Source organism: Oratosquilla oratoria, chromosome 17 (genome assembly GCF_046742065.1).
Source record: "Oratosquilla oratoria isolate Oo_2021 chromosome 17, ASM4674206v1, whole genome shotgun sequence".
Lineage (NCBI taxonomy): Eukaryota > Metazoa > Arthropoda > Malacostraca > Stomatopoda > Squillidae > Oratosquilla > Oratosquilla oratoria.
In genome coordinates, this window is record NC_134793.1 from 43,191,554 (window position 1) to 43,216,549 (window position 24,996).

The 24,996-nt window shown below is 39.1% G+C and overlaps 2 protein-coding genes across 2 annotated transcripts in view; one reads left to right on the forward strand and one right to left on the reverse strand.

Annotated features, from left to right (window-relative positions):
- LOC143034630 (carnitine O-palmitoyltransferase 1, liver isoform-like) overlaps positions 1-22,272 on the reverse strand; it is a 76,737-nt gene extending 54,465 nt beyond the window's left edge. Inside the window, exons 1-3 of the mRNA XM_076200968.1 lie at positions 22,139-22,272; positions 18,271-18,414; positions 16,001-16,155 (exon numbers count right to left, since the gene is read on the reverse strand). Of these exons, the coding sequence (XP_076057083.1) occupies positions 16,001-16,155; positions 18,271-18,398 (283 nt within the window). The 5' untranslated portion in view covers positions 18,399-18,414; positions 22,139-22,272. The remainder of the gene's footprint in view (positions 1-16,000; positions 16,156-18,270; positions 18,415-22,138) is intronic.
- Positions 22,273-22,815: 543 nt separating this feature from the next.
- The window catches only part of LOC143034631 (cytochrome b5 reductase 4), a 103,853-nt gene continuing 101,672 nt past the window's right edge, over positions 22,816-24,996 (forward strand). The window contains exon 1 of the mRNA XM_076200969.1: positions 22,816-23,290. The gene's annotated coding sequence lies outside the window, so the exon portion shown is untranslated. The remainder of the gene's footprint in view (positions 23,291-24,996) is intronic.

The window sequence follows — 24,996 nt, forward strand, 5'->3', positions numbered from 1 at the left end:
TAACGTTATCGTGCTACAAATATTATAAGACTTCAAACGGTATTTTTAATCCTTAAATTATTTAAATATATATTCATAGAAGACCCATATATTTTACGAACTCCTGTGACATTTTACCAGTATTTTTTTCAGTACATCTATACGAGTTATATTTTATAGTATAGACAACTAACGAGGCAGGATCATAAAGAGAAACCATTGGGACCAATGACACAGCAAATGTGGCAGTATTATTATGATAATTGTTTGGCGAGACGGTATGGAGAAAGCGTCAAAAGCAGCAAAATATAATTCCATGGCGATCTATTTCAGCGAAATATTTCGTATGGTGAAAATACAAGGTGAAATTACATGGCAAAGTTATTTAAAACAACTATAAATGCGACATCCTACGAAACGGTCGTTGTTGGGTCAAAATCGAGAGAAAACCGTTCCATGAAACCGTTACGCGAAATCTTAATGCGATATTTGAAATGATATTGTCTGGCGAAACCATTAACCGTCTTTGTGCAAAATCATTAGACGAATAATGTTAACCAAATAAACCGACGACGAGCATCATTTCGTGAAGAGGAGAGAGAATGAGCGTTTCCAAATGACCTGACAAAAGCAGGTGTTAACAGATAACCTAGGTCACCGACAGTTAAGAGCTCGTTTAAGTAAAAAATTACTTCAGTTACAATATATTATTTTTCAAACTTCCAAATATCAAACTATCTTTCCATCATAAGTAAAGTGAATTATAAACTAAGAAATTGTAAACCTGTACGAATGTTAAAGTTTAGATTCCTGTGAACTCGTAATATAGTTATTCATATGGAGGTTGGAGGTAGGATGTGGGAGGAAAAAATCCCCAGTGTGATAACCCCTTAAGCTGCTGATCCTTCATCCTCACATCCTTCCCCAAAGCATTCCCGACGGTGTGCCCGAGTGTTGGCCCGAACGTCGCGTTGTCGAAACCGACAACCGTGTCCAAGGTGCAACCGAACCTAACGGCTAAAAGACGGCCATTCATTCGTTTCGATTCGATTGAAATATATTACTGATAGATACACAGACCTTTCAGAGAATTCGTCATGAGGCCATTCGGGTCACATGAAGAATTGTCACCCCAGAACGCACACATGAAGAATCGTCACCGCATGAGATCCCACCTGATGAATTGTCACCCCAGTACGCCAAATATTAGCAGTGGAATAAAGATTACGTTAGGTTTGGTTCGGTTGACTGAGGGTTATGCTTATTGTCATCAACTTACACAACCGAAGAATCGTAAACCCAGGCGGCCTACATGAAGCATTGTCACCCTAGGACAGCCCACATGAAGAACTGTTACCCTGTCGAAGCAGGGGGGGACGATCAGACAACTCCCCCCCCCCCTTTTCCCCCCAGATTGATCATCCGAGGGAACGAGGCACGGGGAGAGGTGGAAGCCGTCGACCTTGGTTACAGCTTTCTATATCCTTTGTTCTTGTGTTGATGTTTGTATAGGAAACTTTTGTAATATATATTTTCCATACGTTGCCTGAAGATTTAAAACACGAAAGATCTTACCGTCTTCTGTATAATTTTTTAATGGTTTTTCTTGCGCGCGCGCACACAGAGACACACTATAATATATATCTATATATATATAGATATATATATATATATATATATAATGTATGTATATATGTATTTGTTCTTTGAAGGGTGAATTACTACTACTATTATTATTAATCATCTATTTTTACAGTATGGCTGTTACAAAAGCATCATCTCTCTCATTATCATCTAATATCATATACTCTCGTCATCATTAGCATGAACGTATTAAATATATCATCACTACATTTTTTTTTAAATGCGTCCTCTATTTCTGGGTGTAAAACAAGTTCCAAACGTTATTGTCACCATCCCGTCCCTGTGTGTACGGTTATCGTCTTAGAAGATGGTGTCACTAAGTAGATCAAATGTCGCCTCCCGGGAAGCCACAAGACGGACGACTGGATTTTGATAAGGTCCACATACAAAGTACTCATGAGGTGGCGGCATACTAGGCATTTCTCGCTAGCATGCTACTTACTCATGCTACTTCGTTTTGAGTAGAGACGACTTCGGTTACGATCTTTTGTTTTTTAAAATTCCATTTGTCAAATCACTCTTGCGTCATATAGTGAGAAGACGAATGACAAACTAAAAGAAATTAAACCTAAACGAATGTTAGAAACATTGTTGAGATACTCTTTCGGAAACCTAGAACACTGTAACCGAAGTCGTTTCTGTCCAAACGAAGAAGCAAAAGCAAGTAGCATGTTAGCCTAGCCGCCACCTTTAGAATAACCAGCTCTGACTTTATTCGATGACTAACGATAAAACTTTTTTTTCATAACACTATGACGCCGATGGTCAATCTCTATAACTTGGCATTCTAGTTGTACGTTTATTTCAGGGTTAAATGATGAAATAACGCACTTTTTTCGTCATTACATTATATGCTTGGAATCCTCACGACACAATTCTATGGTGACAAGTCTGTGCGATGGTGCAAAAACGATATCAAGTGTGAGTTGTCTGAGGGTAATATTTATAAAAATCGTCCAGCACCAGTTAACACATGATTGTTGACTAAGTGAGAGGGTGTCCAGTTCAGGATGTGTACATACGGCTGAGTCACAAAACCTTTCGTTACGGTAAACAAAAACAGACTTCGGTCCCCAAAATGTCTTCACACTATTTGGAGCCATTATATGAAATCATGCTGGTCTAAAGTCCAAAGGAAATCAACAGAAAGCGCGTGGAATGGTGTTTAGTAATGCTGTAGCACTGAAGCAACATAACATGCTGATCAGTGGTGAACAGTTTGATAACGGCTTAACATCTCCTAAAGCAAATGTAACAATGCTGACATCAATAGAAGGCTACCAATTATGTAGAAAAGAATCATACTCAGCAAGATTTGTATAAAACGTTTAATCCAACCAAACATTTCCTGCTTTATGAAATAAACTTCTCCAAAAAGGCTATAACGTAAAATGCATATTCATTTAGTCAAAGGAAAATTAGATTGTAAAAACGACATGAATTATGCGGCTCCTGTTGTTGTTGTCGTTGTTGTTGTTGCTGAGTCGCTCACGATGTCAGAGCGTTATGACGTCAGAGTTATGAAGGAAAACGATCACCCTTGGGCTCCTGCTAGAGGTTTCTCGCATCTAACATTAAATATGTATTTTTTCACATTTAACTGTTAATAAGCTATTTTCCTTGCGTCTCTTAATGATTTTACTCAATAACAATAACTGTCAGCTTCGAACTATGAATACAAACGATGTAGACAACATGGGATCTTGTTTACAAATAAATAAATAAATTAATTAATCAATTATGATTTATGTCACATGAAAGTCTGCGTGTGTTTCTATATTTATTTTCCAACAGTACACCATACTACAAGTGGCTTTCCAACATACGCCCTAGATAACCCTAACGCATGTTAGCGTTCACATCGAGATTATTGCCAACTCTCACCAACCAACAACAATTATAAGTAACAATTTAGCAGGATGCAGTTCACATCGCCAAAAAAGAGCTAAAAAATAAAATGGAGTAAGAAGGGTCACATGTTATTTCGTATTTGCATGAACAAAACCTTGCGTGTATAATTTGCTTCCTACCAAACACCGTCCCCATATCTAGCATTGCCTAGTACAGTATACCTTACTTTAACACGATGTTCCCCCGCATTTGTTCCATAGATACGTAGATTGGGGGGGAGGGGGTGTTTTGTAAGGTGGCCGCACACTAAGCATTTCTCGCTAGCATGCTACTTGCTTTTGTAGAAACGACTTCGGTTACGATCTTTTGTTTTTCAAATTTCCATTTGTCAAATTACTCTAGCGTCATGGAGAAGCTGAATGACAAACTAAGAAGATAAACCTAGAATACGAATGTTAGACATATTGTTGAGATGTTCTTGAAGTCTAGAATATTGTAACAGAAGTAGTTTCTACTCAAACGAAGGAGCAAAAAACAAGTAGCATGCTAGCCTAGTGTGCCGCCACCATGACACAGCTTAGGCTGGCGGGACCTGCACTGGAGTTGTGCTTCACTGCAGTGCATTGACTCCGTGAGACAGGGGTGGAGGTGGTGGGGAGGCGACCTTTCACGGGTAAAGGGGGTCTGTATGTGTTGGAGTTTTGATGTGTAATCCCGCTCCCAAAAGCAAGAAAGGGGAAGCCCAAAGACTCGTAGAATTGCATTAGGCTCGTTTCACACGTATCGACTTTTCGCCGTGCGCCGTGCTCTCAAATAACCATGGGTGTCTATGGACGCTTTCAAACGTGGTCGTGGCGTTAGAAGGCGGTCATAGACACCAATGGTTACTTGAGAGCATGACGTCGTGTTTTGGAAGGCGCACGGCGAAAAGTCGATACGTGTGAAACGGCCCTTACGTACTAGGTGTTAGGGTAGCGTGACTTGCTCTGAGGAAGCACGTAGTCGCGAATCGCTTACATCAACGGCTGTGTAAATACTTGGCTTCAGAAGTCCAACAGCGAAAGGGTATCAGGCACGAAGACCGGAAGTGACGTCACTCGCGTTTCACCGAAAGGTCACTAAGGGTGAGGAGGTCCCAAATTTAAAACCTACCCCCGCCCCCCCCCACCCCCGCAAAAGAAGTGTCTCAAAAATTCCACATAACACAGTCAGTCAATAAAACGGTTAAATATACAGGCTCATAAAGATAAAGACGGAAATTGTGTTATATCGAAAGCGGCAACATGGGTGGGAATGATTTTATGCCTTTTCCTTTTTGGCTACCTCCCTTTTAAGGGGGAAAAGCCTTGGTATATGTATGTATGTTAGCTTCTTTTGGGGAAGTTGTCTTGTGCTTTACAAAATCTTTATATTTTCTGCTACAAGTTGTTCAGATTTTGAATTTATTCTATTTGGTAACACTGATTCATACACTTATGCCGCCGTAGGTTTAATGATGGAATTCTAAATATCCTGATTAATCCTGAAACTGCATGTGACCTGTTGCCTCTGTATACGACAGGGTGCATAACCAGTTTCCATATTTGCAATCTTTCATTTATTTATCTATTTCCTCGTTTATTTTTCTTTCTTTTTTTCGCATCCGACCTAGTTATGGACCAAAAGGTCTCCTGTCGGCATGCTCTCCTTTCGTAATCCCTTGTAAATTGCCTCAAGAATGGATCTTACTGGAATACTGTTAAGTGTTTTTAACACTATTTTCTGTTTTATCAGATCAATAAACAATTGTTGGCAGTTTACTAATCCTACTACAAAAGGAAAACTAATTAGTATAGTTCAGGTTGCATAAGGGCCTCTTCGGTTTGCACAAGTTAATTCTCAACCCAAGGATCTACGGATGGAAATAATAATAAAAGTCCCTATTATCAAAGAGATCGAACATAAAAATAAAATGACTGAATAAACATACAAACAAATAAGTAATTGATTAAATGAATAAAAATAAACTGAAAAAAATTGGTATGCTTCCATTAAGAAACTGCCACGATAGAAGTCAGATCACAGGAACAATGATCACCCGGTAGGGACATTATATCGAGATAACATAAGGTACCACGGGCATGAAAAAATCTGTTGGCGGCAGGCAGAAGACAGGGATTATGGGGTTATCACACTGGGATAAATATCTCTTCCAATCTCCGATTAATCGGCGGTACCACCCACCTCCAGAATTGTTTTTCCGCCGTAAGATCACCATGGCAAACTATTTCGTTTTCTGAGCAAAAATACATAGAATGCCATTTGACATGCTGGAAGAAAAATTTCATCCAGCATATCAGTTTCCTTCCAGAAAGCTGCGGACTGCAAATTTGCTCCAACTGTCGGAGGAAAAATAGCCCAGTGTGATGACGCCTTAAGTACCGTCCGGTGGGACAGACTACCGGTTGGTTATAATAAAGGACAAATGTTCAGCGTTGTTGAATTGGATATTCATTAGTTCATTCCTACTCTTGTTGATACGCACGTATATTTCCTTTAGTGAACATTTTCTATTACTTTGTATTAGGAATGAAAATAGATTGCTGAGCTCATTAAAAAAATAAAATTAAATAATTAGTTTATAAAACTAAATGTTATTCGTACAGCTTGTCCGCACTGGATACAGAGGCTTGTATACATTTCCAAAGGCAAAATAGTTTTGCAGTTTCGAGAATTTGTCAAGTGGAATCATGTCAATCATGCCTGGTTAATGAATTGATTATTATTTATTTTGTTCTTGCCAAGTGTCCCACTCAAGTCAAGATCATTGTGCGTTATCTAAAACCAAGGTTGCATTATCATACGAGCTTATCCACAGATTTACATATTTTATTACGTCCTTGATGCCCATAAGCCACGAGAATGTAGCGTTAGAATGTTACCCACGTGTAAATGTTTACAAATACATTTACAAGAATCCTATGAACAGATCCTGTTACAAGAGGAAGCGATAAGACTTCGCAAACTGGACACCCACTGGTAAAAATGTTGACACCGTCACTGGGTCGATCCGTGATCATGTACCAAACATATCCTAAGTCCAACAACTCAGGCGCCTTACCAATTATCCCAAGTCGAGCTACCTGGCAACCCTCCAAGCTTTCTTCCCTCGGGCCTCCGGCTTCTTCGCATCACATGGAATCGAAGCTACGGCATATCTGCTTAGAAACTGTTGTATTTTGTTTTTCTCGTCGCCGACAATTCACCAGCGATTCTGTCCTGTTATAGCACTCTTGGGATATTGGTTGCCATCCTTTCCTAAACATTTGGTTAAGTGTCAACGGGCGCAGAGGCGAGTTTACCATGGCAAGCCATAACTTATTCGCTATCGAAAAGATGTTATAGAGATGAGTAAAATATCCTGGCGTCGAGAAAGGAGGTAATCCCCTTCGTACTGGATGGCACCGATTCTTGCGGCCAGACTACTTTATTTAGCTACAAGGCACTTTCCACCCAGTACTAAAGAGGACCAACACACACACACACACACACACACACACACATATATATATATATATATTATATATATATATATATATATATATATAATGTGTGTGTGAATGTATGTATTAAAATCAAAGACAAATAAAGAGTGTAGGCGGTGCAATCGAAGTTCTCTGATGAAAACCATATTGGTGGCACCGATAGAGCAATACACTGTTCCCACCCCATCTTCATTTAGCCTTCCCGGCCTAAAAGCCTACAAGTGTCACTTAGTGCTGGCACCACGGAACAATGGCTTTCGATCTTTTCTCTTGGGATGTTGAGACATTCCGCACAGCCTTGGGAGCGGTGGGGGGTTAAAGACGGACCCGCAGCCTGAGTATCACAGGGTCAAATAAGAATAAGAATAATTGCCTCGAGTTTCACTGAATGGAAAACCCGCAGACCCACATTAGCCAGTGAAGGGCCTTGGAATCTCTTAACATATCTCTCTGGGAAGAAACTTCGGTCTTTATCTGCGTTGTGTCTGTTTCTGTCAATTGCTGGTTGCAGGATAGGAGCAGCTCAATGGATGTCATTCCACCTTGTATGAAGAAATTGGAGTGGTCGAGTTGGACCCGGTTCTGTGACCAAATGTCAGCCCCACGAGGTTGCACAGCCAGATGAAGGGTCTTGAAGATGGGCGGTGGGAGAGGATACCCTCCGAGGTTCACACCGCAGAGCCTCCACAAATAGGCACCAATCAATGGTTCCTCATGGAACTGAATTTGGTCGTAGAATTTGTATGTAGTAGCTATCGTTTACATGCGGATAACACTCTAACACCTCATTCTCGTGGCGCATGGCTATCGAGGATATAATATACATATATAAATATGTGGATAAACACGTGCGATAATGCATTTGTGTGTGTGTGTATAAAGGCTCTCGAGTTGAGTGGGACACTTGGCAAGAATAGATTTGATTCCCAACAGGTCCCAGGCCCCGGCAGCAGACCCACTGGCCAAACCGGACGTGACTTTCATTTGTAAATCCCCAGGAATAACAACACGTATAGTCCATCGCAACAGGAAAAATATGACGTCACCTGAAGGACAAGAGGAAGGACCCGTTGGGAAAGAAATCTATTTCCGTGCGAGCACTTGCCCCACTGTATGGCACATTCCTCCCAGGGTCGTCGTCCGGTTAATCGACCGATCAGAGCACAGCTGGCCCGAGTTCGGGTCTTGACAGCGTCAAGATCTATAAGTGACCATCATGTGTTAGTTAAAGATGGGTAACCTTTCACCATACCTAGGACTTTACCAAAATGGATTAGGACATTTTTGTGAGGTTGTACTAAGGATGCCTAGCTCTCTAGGGGATACGCCGGTCTTGGAGTGAGCCATTAAGGATAAACTTAAATAAACACACACAAATAAGCAACATTGGGAAAGAAGTTGTGGGTATTTTAAATCTAATTTTCATCAAATGCCCTGCAAAACAAATCTACTTATTATGTATGTTTCAGTCACAGATTATGTTCTCTGTCCAAATCAAATTAGTTTTAGAAAAACTTTCCCGCTTCCCCTCCGCCAGTGATCTCATTGGTTCGGTTAACGTGGGCGGTGGGAGGCGACGCCAAGGTCGCTTTCTTATATCATTAACCTTGCAATGGCGACCTTGCCAGTATGAAGTATTAGGATTGTTGTAGGCGGTTCATTCCCCACGGCTCCTTTGAACCTCGATCTGGTCAAATCAAATTGGCAAAGAACATTCGTCGATGCTTTTAAATGTGAAAAAAAAAAATACATATACGGAGTATTTCTTCCGTATATGCTTATAAATACCAAATGATCTTTTTCCACTTAGTAGGGTTGCCAAGATAAGCTCTCAGCCCACTCCCATCGATTATCCATTTATTTTCACTCTTTGTGGATAAAGGACCATCCCTGTCTCCAGACGACCTGTTCAGCTCAGAAGCAATACAGCAAGACACAGCACCACAAGAGCAAGGACCGATAGCCGATCTGGGTGAACTCCACCGATGATCTATTTTCTTATTAAAATCAAGCTCTATCTGCTTCAACTCCATCAGTCCCCAAAGGACACTTGATGACGAACCAGTGAAGAAGGCGATGATGGGCAAAGTTAAGAGAAGAAGAAGCGTCGGGAGACAAGAAATGAGATGGAGACACGTAACAAAGGATTACAAAGGCGGAGCATGCCGACAGGTGACCTTTTGGTCCATATCTAGGTCGGATGCGAAAAAAAAATGAACAAATAAAAAATATAATAATGTAAATAACAAATAAAATACATGAATAAATGCATAGGTATAGTTAAATAATAAACAAACAGGTAAATAGAAAATAATAATAAATTGACATATAACTAATACTAGATGAGAATCAAACAGACAAATGATAACAAACTAAAAACAAACAATATAAAATAAATTATAATCATGAGGAAACTAGGAGTGCAAGAGGAGAATGCAATAAACAGGAACAAATGGAGTTGGATAACCCGAGCGGCCGACCCTGCGATACAGTGGGATTAAGGTCGTATGAAGAAGCTTTTGCTTACAATTGGCCTTCATCCATGATTGTTATCTCTACCTGGAGTTACTAATTACTGATTTTTTATATGAATACTAATGCAATTACAAACAACTAACCTACATCTTAGTTGAATTTCATACATATATGACGTATGGCATCATGTAAACAATAAGAAACCTATTCGTCGTGTTTTAAATAAGACTGTTATGAATTAATCAATTTGTCGACTGACGAAAAATCAAAAAAGCCTATCAAATGTAAAAGAAAAAAATACAACCATAATGTCTCAAACACACACACACGATATATTTGTATAGTGCACAATCACTTCAGCATCATAATATATATAGGTAATCATTTATTATGTACCATCTATGTTGATCCCTCTTATCTTAATATGTGCATTTTCAGCCTTTGGCTCCCATGTTTTCAATAAACCGTTTATTATTATTATGTCCAACCACCTTATCTCACCGATCTTCTCTCAACCTTATTTCTAAAGATGCGACAGAAAACATAAAAAAACGTGATTGAAAAAATAAAATAAATAAATTGAATAAAAATGGTAAACATATTCATTTTCCCCCGCAGAATTCCTGCCCGCATTCTTCTTTGTTAACCAGATGTGGATGGACCTGGTGACAGAAACCCGCCCACGTGGCGGTTTGAACCCTCGCCATTTTTCCCGCCAGAAGAGTCTATGACGTCATAAAAATGGCGTTATACGTTTATCTTTCGCAATCGTGCATTTTTCATCTCCATGTGTTTTACATTATGTTTTTAGATTCAGGCTTAGATAAAGTAATCCTCTACTACGAACGACGAAATATTGTGGTTTTTATTATTATTTTTCATTCTATTATATTGTTGGACGACAAGGCCTGCGACGTGGGGAAGAAGGAACCTCACATGGGGGGGGGGGGGGCATATCCCCCCAGGGCGGCAATTCTAGTCTGGACATTTCGCCCACAAGGCTGACAAAATAATCATAATAAAGAAAGGTCAAAGAAGCCCTGAATATTTTACCGCAATATATACGAATTTTGCGTTCGACTCAAAAGAATACGAAATATTTTCCCTCTTATCCTTTCTGCAACAGGGACATTAAATAACATTTTCAAAATCTGTTCAATTATTCCGCAAGCCAATAGCTATAATAGGCAGTAAGGAATGGTGGAGATGGGAAGTGGTGATGGGGAGGGACGTCACTTTTTTTTTTCGAAATTCGGGAGTGAAGAATCACTCCCACGGGCTTTGTCTGAGCCTGTGCGGTGGTGTTTATGTAAGACACACCTTGTAGAGAGGAGGTGGAATAGCATAGCTAGTCAGAGGGTGATAGGGGGCAGTAGAAAAGAGAAGCTGCGGCTGCTAGAGCGGCGGTGGACGCTCTAGCAGCTGACGGAGCTCATAGGGGCTTTGGAGGCGGCTCACAAGACCTTCAGGGGGAGCCGGTGGTCCTCGTCTGAGGAAAGAGGTGGCGGGGCAATCGCTCAGGTAGTGGTGGAGGTCGGCATTTTCTTCACGGCAGTGGTTGCACCGGCGGTCTTCTATGGTGCTCTGGGGATTAAGTTGCCAGAAGCAACGGTCCTCAAGACGTAACCTGAAGAGCAGCTTTTCTAGCCTTCTGGGAGTGGAGCGGGGGAGGACTAGAGGTTCATAGGCTGTCACCTTTATGTACCAACCCGCTCGTTGGGAGATCTGCGCCTCCTGCCTGTGTTGGAGGTGCCACTTCTTGCGGGCTAATGCCCTGGTTTTAAGTTGGAGCTGACTCTTGCTGGGAGGGACCTGGACATCGACACTGGCTCTTTTGCGGGCTGTGGCAGCAGCTGCGTCTGCAAGGTTGTTTCCTGAGAACCTTTGCCCTGGGGCGGCACTTAGTAAGGGCTCTGTGGGGGTGACGGGACTCTTCTTGTAGACAAATCCGACGTGAGGAAGTGTGTGATTTAGATGCACGTAGGTCCCGTTGCCCTAATCAGTCTGTCCAAAATACCATCCTAATGGAGGTTAAAGAAAAATGTCTACACCATGTTCTCAATCACCATATTCTATATTACGAAGCGCTCAAGACATACTGTGAATTCGAATAGTCTTTGGAAAATGCAGAGCTGCAGGAGGGCTAAACGGGTCTAAACGAGCCTTAAAAAAATCCCGCTGAAGTAATAAAGCATATTAGCAGACGGCCCTGCAAAGGACAAGGCAGAGAGAGAGAGATAGAGAGAGAGAGAGAGAGAGAGAGAGAGAGAGAGAGAGAAACATTCTAGAATCTCGTACTGCTTGGAAACATCAAACCAGAGGTGGTGGTGTGTGTGGGGAACGTCTAAATCCACTTACTTATTGATTCTTCCCAGTGAGAGTTTAAACTCTCTTCCTGTCTGTCTCAACCCAGCACTTGTCTTCCCCCCCCCCCCCCCGCCCTGTGCTATTCCCATAGGCACCCGTTCTCTGCGAGTGGGCAAAGACCCACCGTAGGACCTTGTCGTACGTGCGACTCACGTGATTTCGTTTAAAGAGAAACGACTTGGGTTACATTTTTTTTTCCTAATCTCCAAATCTCCTTTGCGTCATTTACCAAGAAGCTGAAAGACGAACCAAGAGAATCTGAACTAATATGGATATTAGAAAGATTGTTGAATTGTAGACTTAGGGAAGTCTAGGATACTGTTAGCGAAGTCGTCTTCCAGCTTTTCAAATTCACAACACTTGACGAGAATGGTGAAGGTGCAACGAAGGCTTTGGTGAGAAACATACGCCAGGAAGCGCTGAATAGCCGCGGCCGAAGCCATCACCTTTTCCGAGTGACCTTTGAGGGCTGTTGGAGCAGGTAACAAATAGGAAACCGGAAAGAAGTGCGGGATTCGAACCCACAAGTAAGCGAAAGTGACACCAGCTCGCCTCAGATTACAGCATCAGAGGCGACAATACAAACTGCAAATATACTCCATCTAGAAAATTCTTTATTAGTTAACTTAATCCGAGTGCATCCACCAACTATCACTACTTTCCGGTTCATGGTCCTCTTTGTGAACCACTGTGGCCCACAAAGGCTCAGTGAACCATAGATTAAGAACCAGTGACTTTGAGGATAGTTTCCTTACTGAACAGTTCCTAATCTCAAAACTTCATTTTATTTTAAACTGATTATTTCAGCGTTTTTTTTCAGTAACGTGTGCGTTTTATTAATACAATAAATTGTCTGTACAATTTCTGTTTCAAAACTAATTCCATGTTAATACAACAGGGTAAGACAACTCGTAGTAATGGATTTAAACTGGACAAAATTAGACTTAAGAAAGGAATAGGCAAGAATTGGTTCACGAAGTTAGAGGTTAGCGAATGGCATAGACTTAGTAACCATGTAGTGAGCGATGAAACTATCGGTTGTTTTCAGAGGAGGTGAGATAGCTTTATAGATGGGGATGATAGGTGGTAATGGACATGGAACTGCCTAGTGTAGGCCTTATAGTTACTTACAGTCTGTTGGAAGAAAATATATTACACGTCACAGGACGTCACAACTACACGTCACTGGACGTCACAACTACACGTCACAACTGCACGTCACAGGACGCCACAACTACACGTCACAGGACGTCACAACTACACGTCACAACTGCACGTCACATGACGTCACAACTACATGTCACAGGACGTCACTACACGTCACACCACGAGTAGATATCAAGCCATGCGACGTCACGTACGTATGACTTGCTATCTTCTCGTAGTATGACGTCCTGTGACGTGTAGTTGTGACGTTCTGTGTCTTGTAATATATCTTATTCTAACAAGTCTCCTTCATTTTTATGTTCTAATCTCCTTCAAGCTAACACAAATTGACTATGGAATCTATATATTGCAAAACCATTACCTCAACGCAAATACATAAGATACCCCCCCCCCCTTCGCTTCTTTCATCTTCGTGTCACAATTTTGCACCTTCCTTCTATTTGCTCGCCACTACCTCTCGGAACATGGAATACGTTACGGAATCTCGGAATGACACACAGAGTATTCGAATGTCATTCTATGTTTTCATTTCAATTAAATAAAAACATTGAAGAAGTTAAGAAGTAAATTATTTACCCAATGATAGGGGATCAGTACGTGACGGCAGCTGTAGTGGTTGTTGCTACTGAAAAAATGTATGTGATTGATATTCTATTTTGTTTATTCATAACATTCCAGGTGTAATTTAAAAGAGCAACAACGTTGTTCGATCGTTATTTCCACGTGTCGTTTTTAACCTTAACGCAGAATAAAAAATATACGGACGAAAACGCTCCGAAATTGATATTTCATTTGTTACACATTGAAAACACGAATAAAAATTTACAGCAGGTAGTTTAAATTGTCATTTTTGGCCAATTCTAGCATCCTTTTGTATGTTCTTTCCTGATCACATAGTCTTACTTTATCACTGTACGTCAGCATGAATATAGTTATCCAGAAACGACGATTTTATAAAGTGATCGGACAACTAGAAGTTTCCTCATCTCTCTTGATCTGCCAAACGCTGATGACGGAAAGACCGAGTTGGCAACTGTTTAATTACTTTGCACACTCACAATTACATTTTTCATTCGTATATTAAATTAATTTTTCAATCTACTTTTGGCAGTAGCAGCAACAGTTACAATAGTAGTTATAGAAACATTTCTTGTATGTACACCCATCGTGAACACGTGCATCCAATCAAACCAGAAGGATGTCTGACAACATTTGTCAATCAGTGATATGCACATCTGTGGCTTCCTTGTCTATCTTGCATCTGCGACCGGAAACCTTTAATTTGCGAACTTGCGGAACCTACCTCACCTAATGCCTTCGCCCCTGATCCGCAAATTCCTCAAATTACAAATGCCTTCTACGACCGGAAATTCACTGCACGTACCGGACACACCACAACTCCCAGCCGTACAATCGGTGCAAAATGCACATCAAAGTTGGTGATGTTTGTCCCTAGATATTAAAAGTTTGTTCACCTTTAAGGCGATTTTTTTTTTCTCCGACTGCAGTTTTCGGAAAGGAATTGGATGTGCTGGAGAAGGAAAAAAAAATCCTCCAGCATATTAAATGATATTTTATGTATTTTTGCCTAAAAAAACAAAAGTTTGCCATAGTGATTTTACGGCGACAAAAAGTTCCGGAGGTGGCACCGCCGATTAATCGGAATTCGAAGGATAAACAGCCCAGTGTGACAACCCCTCAAGTTCTTATCCACGATGCTATTGTCCTTTTCTGGCTTTCCCTCGTGTCCGTCGCACTGTATCTAACAGTATCTAACCCTACATGCAATTTCTAATTCCCAATTAATGTAACTTATTACTCGCTCTGTCAAATTTTGTATCTAACACACCTGAGCAGTAACAGCACCTATCCCTGAGGTACTCCACTAGTAACATTCTCCCAAAATTATTTCTTTCAGATTATTGTTCTCATTTGCATACATGCATGCTTGCGTGTGTGTGTGTATGTGTGTGTGTGATCCACAACCACGGTCTTGAACTATGTGTTGGATCTGCGATCAACAGCTATAAACATCCCGGACGAGAGCTTATACACAAGTAATGCTGCAACTACACACAACTCCTTACTGAAACAGGGAGGAACCTGCAAGAGACCATAAGGCCTACACTAGGCAGCTCCATGCCCATTACCACCTGTAATCCCATCCATAAGATTGTCTAGCTGTTTCTTAAAACAACTGATAGTTTCAGCGCTCACTACATGGTTACTAAGTCTATTCTATTCGTTGTACCATTTTGCAATGTTGTGGTGTTTTGCAATCCTGGGCGGGGATCGAATGCACACCTCTGAGTCAGCAAGCGAGCTCGGTACTACTATACCAGCAAACCAGTGTAGAGGCGCGCAAGTGCGTATGTCAGGATTGACATGGGCAATGTGTATGATCATCATATTACACATTTATGAAGTACAGAATTCCCAACACACTTCAACTTGCATTCACTCTTAACCATAAACAATACGCACTTGTTCGGACTTGATGGAAGACCTTCAAATTACGATGGCGTCACACAAAACATTTCTCGCTAGCATGCTACTTGCTTTTGCTACTTCGTTTGAGTAGAAACGACTTCGGTTACGATCTTTTGCTTGTCAAAATTCCATTTCTCAAATTAATTTTGGACCTTTTTGTGACAAGCTGAATGATGAACTAAGAGAAGTTAAACCTATACGAATGTTAGACACATTGTTGTGATATTCTTACGGAAGTTTAGAATATTGCAACCGAAGTCTTTTTTAACTCAATCGAAGTAGCATAAGCAAGTAGCATGCTATCCTAGTGTGCCGCCACCAAACTTTTTTTCAGGCGACCCCAATATGAACCTCATGATATGATCGCGACACCCCCCCCCCTCAAAAAAAAAAAAAAAAAACAAAAAAAAAAAAAAAGGGCATACAAGATGTTTTGGCGACCGCAGGAACAACGCTTGCTGACCCCAGAGTTGGGAGTGTTCTAACTAAAAGGTCCACCTTACCTTTTGGTAACGAGATCACATCAGCAGCATCCTTCAGCATTGGTGTGACACGCTCTGCCCAACGAGGCTCGTATTCCAGCAAGTATAAGGAGAAGCCACACGCCACCACGAGGTTGTTGGTTGAAGTCGGCCAAACACCATTACGAAAGGAGTTTCTGGTTGAGCACAAAAAAGTCAAAGTTTTACCAAGGGGAAAATAACTAGCATATCTTACATGTTCATCAATATGCGAAAGATGGGGGGGGGGGGAATATGATTCGCAAAAAGTAAAGCACCTGGTACAAAATATGTTGTAACTTCCATACAAGCTTATATTCAATAACAGAAATGTGATGGGAAAGTATTTCGTAATGATCCATTATGTATTTAGCAGGAATGGTGCTAAAAGGTTTAGTTGGAGTGAAATTATAAAAGATATGACTTCCATTCTTTTGTTTAGAGCTTTAGGCTGTGATGTATTTAGAATTCATTTGTGTCGTCATGATTTTCGATAACAATACAATTAAATGGATTGATTATTCTATGCACTTTGTAAGAAAAATAAATCACACGCATAAGTCACCTCAAAACAAACAATACTCCAATGTATATTGGGACTGAAGCAGGAAATTCGAAACTACGTTAAGACGCGTAGGTACTTTTCGTGGTGTCTGTGAGGCATGGCCGGAAATTATCATCCGAGTCGGCAACACTAGTCCAGGAGCGCCCGCATTCTCTTGCTGACACCCACGACAGAATAATGATTTCATTCCATTACATGCTTTGATGTCTTCATTTACAATAATTCATCTACGATGTTTAGCGAGATCTTATGTACTGCAGTGTGCTATTCATATGAACAAATCTAAAAATAAATATGTAAATATTTAATTACATTGGTACCGCCTATCAAAAAGTTACCCTCTTTTCACTGTTAGTTATTATTGCATAACTAGTCTCTCCTAACATTGGCCAGTTTTCAAAATTTACCCATAGGACAATGTGTGAATGTGAAGAAAATATAACTGGAAAATACAAGACGGCTCACGAGCGTTCCTCCTTTCCTGTATATTACAATAAGGTAAACGCATGTATGTAACCTACGTACGTATGATCATATATATATATATATATATATATATATATGAGCCCAATCCCCGAGTAGGCTTATGCATCTGGCAACCCAACATAAACAGTCACGCACTTGTTCTCGCACACTTCTCTATGGAAGTCGTAACAGAACTTCGAATCAAATCTTCGATGTTTAGTGCAATACCATAGATTTACAAAATGTAATTATGACATTCTACAAAGATCTAATATATGGTATATCATATAGTTGATACATCAGAAATGTTGGAAATGGCGATGCATTTGAAATGCATTCAACGTAGTGGCTGAAGCCTGGCACACTACAGTACATGCACAGCCGCGAATGTGTGGCTTCACTCACACCCTTCTCAATGACAGTCGTGGTAGCATCACGGTTTCTCTCACCGCACATGTCGTTCCACATATATTTTTTTATTATTATTAATGCAATTACGACGTCATGCGAAGTATAAAATATCCTCATTGTGTGCAATTACACTTTAACCCTCTACATGCCAAGATGCATTCACCCCTCACAGTGAGCCATACCGAGTGGTAGGCTATTGAACCTTGTATTCTCACGCCAGTGTTTCCTAACGCTTTTCAGTGTCCGTACCCCTTGACACCTCAAAAAATTCTCGTACCCGCATCCAATATAAGTACAGTGCAAACATATGAACAGGATTAGTAATAAAAAATGGTTTGCTACCATAGTAAATATACAGTACTTGCACTAGCTATCATATCTCGTACCCCCAGGTTTAAGGTTTCGTACCCCAGGTACCTCTATATCCTTAGCAACAGTGCTGGAGATAAAGTAAACGTTTTATATGCAGGCTATGTTCATGGAAAACCGTTCATGTAACAAACATAATGCAATCATGATTTCATTGGCGATGTATTTTACACGACCAACCATTCCTATCAGTTGGAGGTCGGCCAGCATCGCCATCGAAATGTCCACACCACCCAGTTCGTCTACGCCTCCTTGAAATTATTTAGGCCACATGAAAATTTAAATACACTTATTCAGCACCACCACCCGAACGTTTAACCAATACTTGGAGGAAAAAATGGCCTATCCTTATCAAACCAAATCATTATACTATGAATACACACCATGGTTGTCCTCCTTTTCTGTACCTGTTCTTCTACACACGAAGAGGTTTATATATATATATATATCCTTTAATACACACCTAAATCTGAAATAGTTCCTCAGAACCATCTGACGATAAAACTTGAAGAAATCCGTCCAGGATGAGGTCGTTCCCAGATCTTCCTTTTGCACCCGAGGGGTTGCAACTGCACTTCGAGCTTCTGCCATGATTTCTACTTGTCACCTATGATACAAAGATAATACTCATATTAAATCAACTCTGACAACAATTTCTTAATACTCACTGCACCATAAATTCGGTGTATTACAATATAAAAAAGGAGTAACTGGTTGCCAAGGATAGGTAGTGGTCATACAAGACACACATCAGAGAATCATCCCTCTTATGCCGGTCTTCAAAAACTGTTAATACCATCACTTCCACCTGTAGGTACAACCTTCATATTCATCAGGAGATACATATGGTCAACACTCACGCCCCAGAGCTCCCTCTATTAAGTTCAACTGTACTTCCTCTACCTTTTCACACAGGGAGAGCTGACAACCAGTAAATGCTCCCCTCTTCCTACTACCATAAGCCAATGGCATAGAAACAGCCCCACACTAATACATTACAGACATTTCTTGCCAGAAATATTTATGGGAGAGTTTAAGAATTATTGACAACTGCTGCAGATCTCTGGGTTTCAAGTCATTGAAGATCAAGGCAACAATTATAACCATCATCATTGTACTTTGTTTTATGATGTGGGTGTTTACTTTGACATAGCCACCCTCCTTAATTAAGATATAGGTCCTTTGTTGTGTGTGTTTTTTTTGTGTTTTTTTTGTAATACATGGGATTGGAGCTGTGCTCACGGGGGCCCATATTTACCTCAACCTATCAATCTTAGCTTTAGATTAATTCATGTTATTGGTCTGGGTTATATCTTCATCCAACTTGTTCCAAAAATCTGTATCTATGCAGGAAGCTATACTTCCTTACATTTTTCAAGCAAATTTCCTTTTTTAAATCTTTACTATGACCTTTTACCATTCTCTCATCTCATACCAGCAGATCCTCTTTATCCATTATTTCTATACTTTTCTCTGATCTGAAAACTTATCTCAGATTATCACTCTGACATGAAAGGTTGCCCATCTCTTTTCACTCTTTCAATGTGGGAAATCCCAATTTTCCCATTATGTCTTAATGTTTAGGTTTGTGGTCATCTTGGCTACTGCCCTCTGTAATTTATTTGTTTTATACCTTAGGATGTGGTGACCATACCACTGTTGTATATTCTAAGCTTGGGCAAATCAGACTTTCATTTTTTTCATCATAGGTATTTCTCACTACATTTAAATTGTTGGAGGCAAGTGCTACAGTCATGCATTTAGATGTAATCCTTGAATGCCATTTATTATTCAGACATCAAGTCAATCAAGTAGTGTGAATCACTGGATATCCATCTTCAAGGGAGTGTGGCTGAGGCCATGGATTGGGACCTTGAAGAAACTGCCAACAATTAACAAGCACATCCCTTTCCATGCAACAAAAAGCTACTCTCATATTCTTCAGTAATTCATAAATATCTCTTGTTATTCTCTCCATATTACTTTCTGGTTATAGATCATCCTTGATTAAAATACTTAAATCCTTTTCCTTCTTTGCCTTTCATAATTAATGCATCCCACATGTAACTTTTCTTCAGTCTTTATTTACTTCAACCTAATTCTATATTGAAAATAATTTTCCACTCCAGGCTTTCATAAACATTACCATACTTATGTCAGTGTATAATCTTCCTTGTTTTTCAAATCATTTTCATCCATTTAAGGTATATAATGTGTCAACATTATCATACATTGCTTTTAATATTTGAAATGTATTCTATGATATCAAGTTGTCCATCACCCTAGCCTTGACAGATTCCACAAGTTTAAGATCACCTTGTCTTAAATGCTCAAATTTGTGCTTCATTAGTACATTCTTTACAATCTCATCATCCTTGTGGTGGGGGTGATGAGGAGCACATGAGGTACATAGATATGGCTGATTCTATCACTTTTGCCCTATGCCCTTGGAATGCTGGGGCAGGTAACAGTCACTACCAGAAATAAGACAGAAGTGCAGAACTTCGACCCACAACTAGGAAGGTGTGAGATGCCCATGTTTCTGATTTTGTCACCAGTGCACATCATCCCTATGCATATAGCATATCTAGATCTTTTATCTTGTCCTTACTGTCTTGATTTTTCTTCAGTTTATCTTTGTTATCAAAGCTATCAGTGACTGAATATTTCTTCTTGTAATGGTACTATTACAAAAATCATTGCTTACAACTACTACCTTTTATGCTGAACTGGCTCCCCACACAACCCACATTTGACTAATTCAGCACATTCCTCCACATCGGTTGCCACTTCCATAATTAATACAGCCATTTCTTCTCCTCACACACACCAAGTGTCACGGTCCACCTAAGATTTCTCCACAAATTTAGGTTTCGATTTCTGTGTTGTTTAATTTTTTCAGTTTACCCATTTCCTTCTCTATGGGAACAGGATATTACCAAATATATGCACTTCATGTTACTGAAACATTATCACAATAATTTAATATTTTTTCTATTTTCTTAAGTTAGTATCCATTTTTTATCAGATGTTTTCATAGTTGTAGCCATTCACATTCTAAAAATATTTAACACCAAAATAAGTCATTAAAAACATGACATTCCAAACAAATCATCTTGCTACATAGCCTTATCTCAAACAAGTGAAATTCTAGAATCACACAAACATGGATATCTATTATGAAACTTATATAGTCCAACAACTCCTAACCTAGTACAACCTAACTTAATCTAATGTAACCATTCTACAGAAAAATTAGATCTTTCAAATGCAAAAAAGAAAAGTGAAAAATGTGCTTGTGTGATACTAGAATAAAACACTTCCATGATATTCTGAGTGAGCTGAAAGTGAAACTGAATTCTTCTTCAGTCTACTCACCGTCCTTGCCAAATGCAGTCCAAGGTTTCAATCTTTTCTCTTTAGTATAGATTTTTTTTATCAATTTCTTAAAATTGCCCAGTACTGGGTAATGAATATCTAAATTTCATTCCAGCAATACTTTGGAAACTTTAATTACACACTTATGGAAGAATGTTAATCACTTTCATCAACTACTATCCCTCCTAATATTTTTATTACCCTTTCAGCATGCACAGTATGGTCCCCATGGGTAAAAGCAATGAATTCTAGCAATGAAATACAACTCTTACCTTATTTATAGCAGTTTCTCTAACCAAAATTACTAAGATGCTCACTTAACCAAGTGTAATACCAAGATGATTACATCTACATCACTTTGACAAGTATGACATCACTTTTAGCAATGCTGTAAAACATTAATTTAGCAATGCTTACCTTAGTAAAAATAAAAAAGGCAAGAGAGCTTACAGTCTCAAACTGGTCAAATCTGTTTTTAAATATATCAACACTTGTATTGCTAATTACATTTTCAGTGAGGCTGTTCCATTTATTCACTACCCTTGAACTTTATTTACGTGTAGATGTCATGGTTAGCAAACAGTCTAATTATGATTCATAACTACACAGGGTGGTGACGAACAGGCATAGTATGATAGTAGGCTTTGCAAGGTAACTCACAATTTGAGGTCCACAACTAGATTACGTTGGGTTGAGTGAAGTTGGGTATACTGTAGTTACATTTTATCACATACGTTTGAGAAATAAATATTTACCACTATTCTTGTTTCGTGTGAATCACATGAAAACACAGATTTTAAGAGGTTTATTCCCTTCAAAGCCATTGTTATTTGTTCTGATTCAGACACTCGCTATTAAATACCCAATTTCTACAGGAGTCCCCTCAAATACATTTAATGAAGACTGATAAATGAAACTGAACACAAATAATAAATGACATATTGCAAACTAACCCTTTTCACGTTGAATCTGAATAATAAATGTATACAAATCCACAGATATATGCGTAAGAACGAGGACAGTACGTCCACTCTCCTACGTTGCCTGTGCCTTCTGAGCCAAAATGTAAACAGCGAGAGTATAAACACCAACGACAGTATTCGATATGAGCACTTGAATGTCACAGCCCTCAAATATTTATTATTTTCTTTTTATCTGTATAGTCTGAAATAATACTAACTATTATTATCTTTATGAGACATTTAATAGATTATGCAAATTCCTACATCTTCAAAAAAACAGATATTCTAGATTCAAAACTGTATTCTTATATTAAAATATGAATGTGGCATATATTAGGTAAACTTATACTTGAGAGAATCGTTGTATATTTTGTCACATATATATGTATATATATATTTGTTGCAAAATATAAATTCGCATTCTGGTTCTGGCACACCTATATTTTCTGTGAGGCTGACCATTTTACATCAGCGGAATGAAAGAGATAACTAGATATTGGGCAAGGAGTTATAAATATATACATTTGAAAAATATGCAGTCAATATGATGGATGTATACCACAAAAATATAGACGAAATGCAGACGACACAATTTTATGTTCGTTTCATTTTGCAATATAAATTGACTTAGGCTTTGTGTACACACTGGAATCGACGTCCATCTACAACCGAATCGAACAGTGTGATGTAAATAGAAAGACTCGGAAATCAAGAGAAATGTCAACTGGAAGGTTCTCTATTTAAAGGCAAATGATATAAATCTCCAGTAATGTTTTAATAGGGATCCAAGTCATGGCAACGCATTCTTTGAAAAGTGCGGTCCTCTGATATATGTTTAACAATTACTTTGCCGTTTGCGCAATAACTGGCAGGTGCACATCCACTGAAAATGTGTTTTGGCGTATTTGTACTATGTATATCTAGATATGTGGTGTCACTGTAATATTGACACAGGTTTATTATGAGTGCTGCCATATGAACCTAGTATATTGTGTGTATATGTGCACAAGCATTTGGTAATGGATGGGAAGTTGAGAAGCTAAGGTGTAAACCTATAAAACAACGTGAAGTACTGACAGAATTTCGTCATTTTATAAAGTCCGGAGCATCGACTTTTGAGACAACGTATATAAGGACTTCTTGGTATGTATATCATTACTTATAAAACCGTCGGTGCAGTAATCAGATATTATCGCTTATGTTCTATTTATGGAATTATGTCCCCAGTCTTAGATGATTAGAAATCCTGCCATTGATTATATTGAATTTATAATCATAGGCGGATTTACAGATGGCAGAAGTGTGGAAGAGATAATGAGCCTTAGTTACTTAGTACATAGTTTCTAACACTGTACTAACAGTGGTAGGCTTATACAGCCCGTAACAAGTCGGTTCTAATATGTGAGGCTCGGACAGAGATGTGGGAGTTGTGTCCCCAGACTGGCCATGGTGTTAACCCATCTACAAGGTCTACAAGATCTAAATGGGTAAAACTCAAGAATCAAGCAAGCATGGATATTTAACATGAAACTTAAGTTGTCCAATGGCTTCTAACCTAATGTAACCATTCCACAGAAAAAAATAGATCTTTCAAATGCAAAAAGAAGAAAATGAGAATGTGTTTGCATGATGATACTGGGATAGATCCTATAAGTGTCACTATTACAAAGGATTATAAAGGCGAAGCATGCCGACAGGAGACTGTTTGGTCCATATCTAGGTCGGATGCAAAAAAATCATAATAATGATAAATAAATAAATAAGTAAATAAATAAAAGCTATGATAATGTAACTAATAAATAAAATACAATATATATATTTCTAAGATTGAATAAATAGAGACATTGAACTGCATTCCTTCTGACCCGGACAGTGGGTAGAGGACAAAGATGTAATATTTTTCTATTATACAATTGTTAACCCCTTCCATACAATGATGCCTTCATAGGCATCATGAGGTGTGAGTGGGTATATGAGTACACCAACATTGGAGTCTTTATTATATTTATTTTGTAGTTGTAGCTGAGTGACGCCTATATTCTATGAACTGGCTTGATCATATTTTCTGTGGTTATTAATATTCAGAGTGAAAGAGAACATGTAATATAACTGTAACTTTATATTTTATAACATGAGTATTGTGGTGTATCATCAAATCATCTTACATCAGGCAGCTGATGTTGCCCACGAGAATTTGACTCGTACTGAAGAGGTTAACTCATCTGGTTAGCTGTCCCAAATTATAAGGCATAGTTCAACTAACAGTATCACATAAATGGACAGCCAACAATGTCAGTTACACACACACACACCAAATGTAACAAAATTAATTGTCTATTGTACTGGGTGAAATTAAGTGCCATATGGAGTGAGTTATAAATCAAGATGGTTCTATCCCAATATAACGTAATCACATTTTTCACTTTTTATATTTCAAAGATCTATTTTTTCTATGGAATGGTTATGTTAGATTAAGTTAGGTTAGATTATATTAGGTTATATGATATCTATGTTTGTATGATTCTGGAATTTTACCGTCAAGATATATTGATTATTATTGTTGACGAAGGACAGCAAGTAGGCAATTATTAACACTGACAGCACTATCTGGGAGGGAATTCCAGTGGTCAATAAGGTTTACACTAAAATATCTTTGTGTACATTGTGGGGAAGCATGAGGTTATATTATTTTTATTGGCTTTATTATGTGACTGTTGAATTACTATCCCCAGCCAACAACACAATATTTCTTCCTTGAGTGACTTATGGGCATGTCCGCTGGCCATTGCTAGTTACCATGGGGCCATGGGTCTTTTAAGAAAGACCTGGATCAACAGATTGGTTGTGAT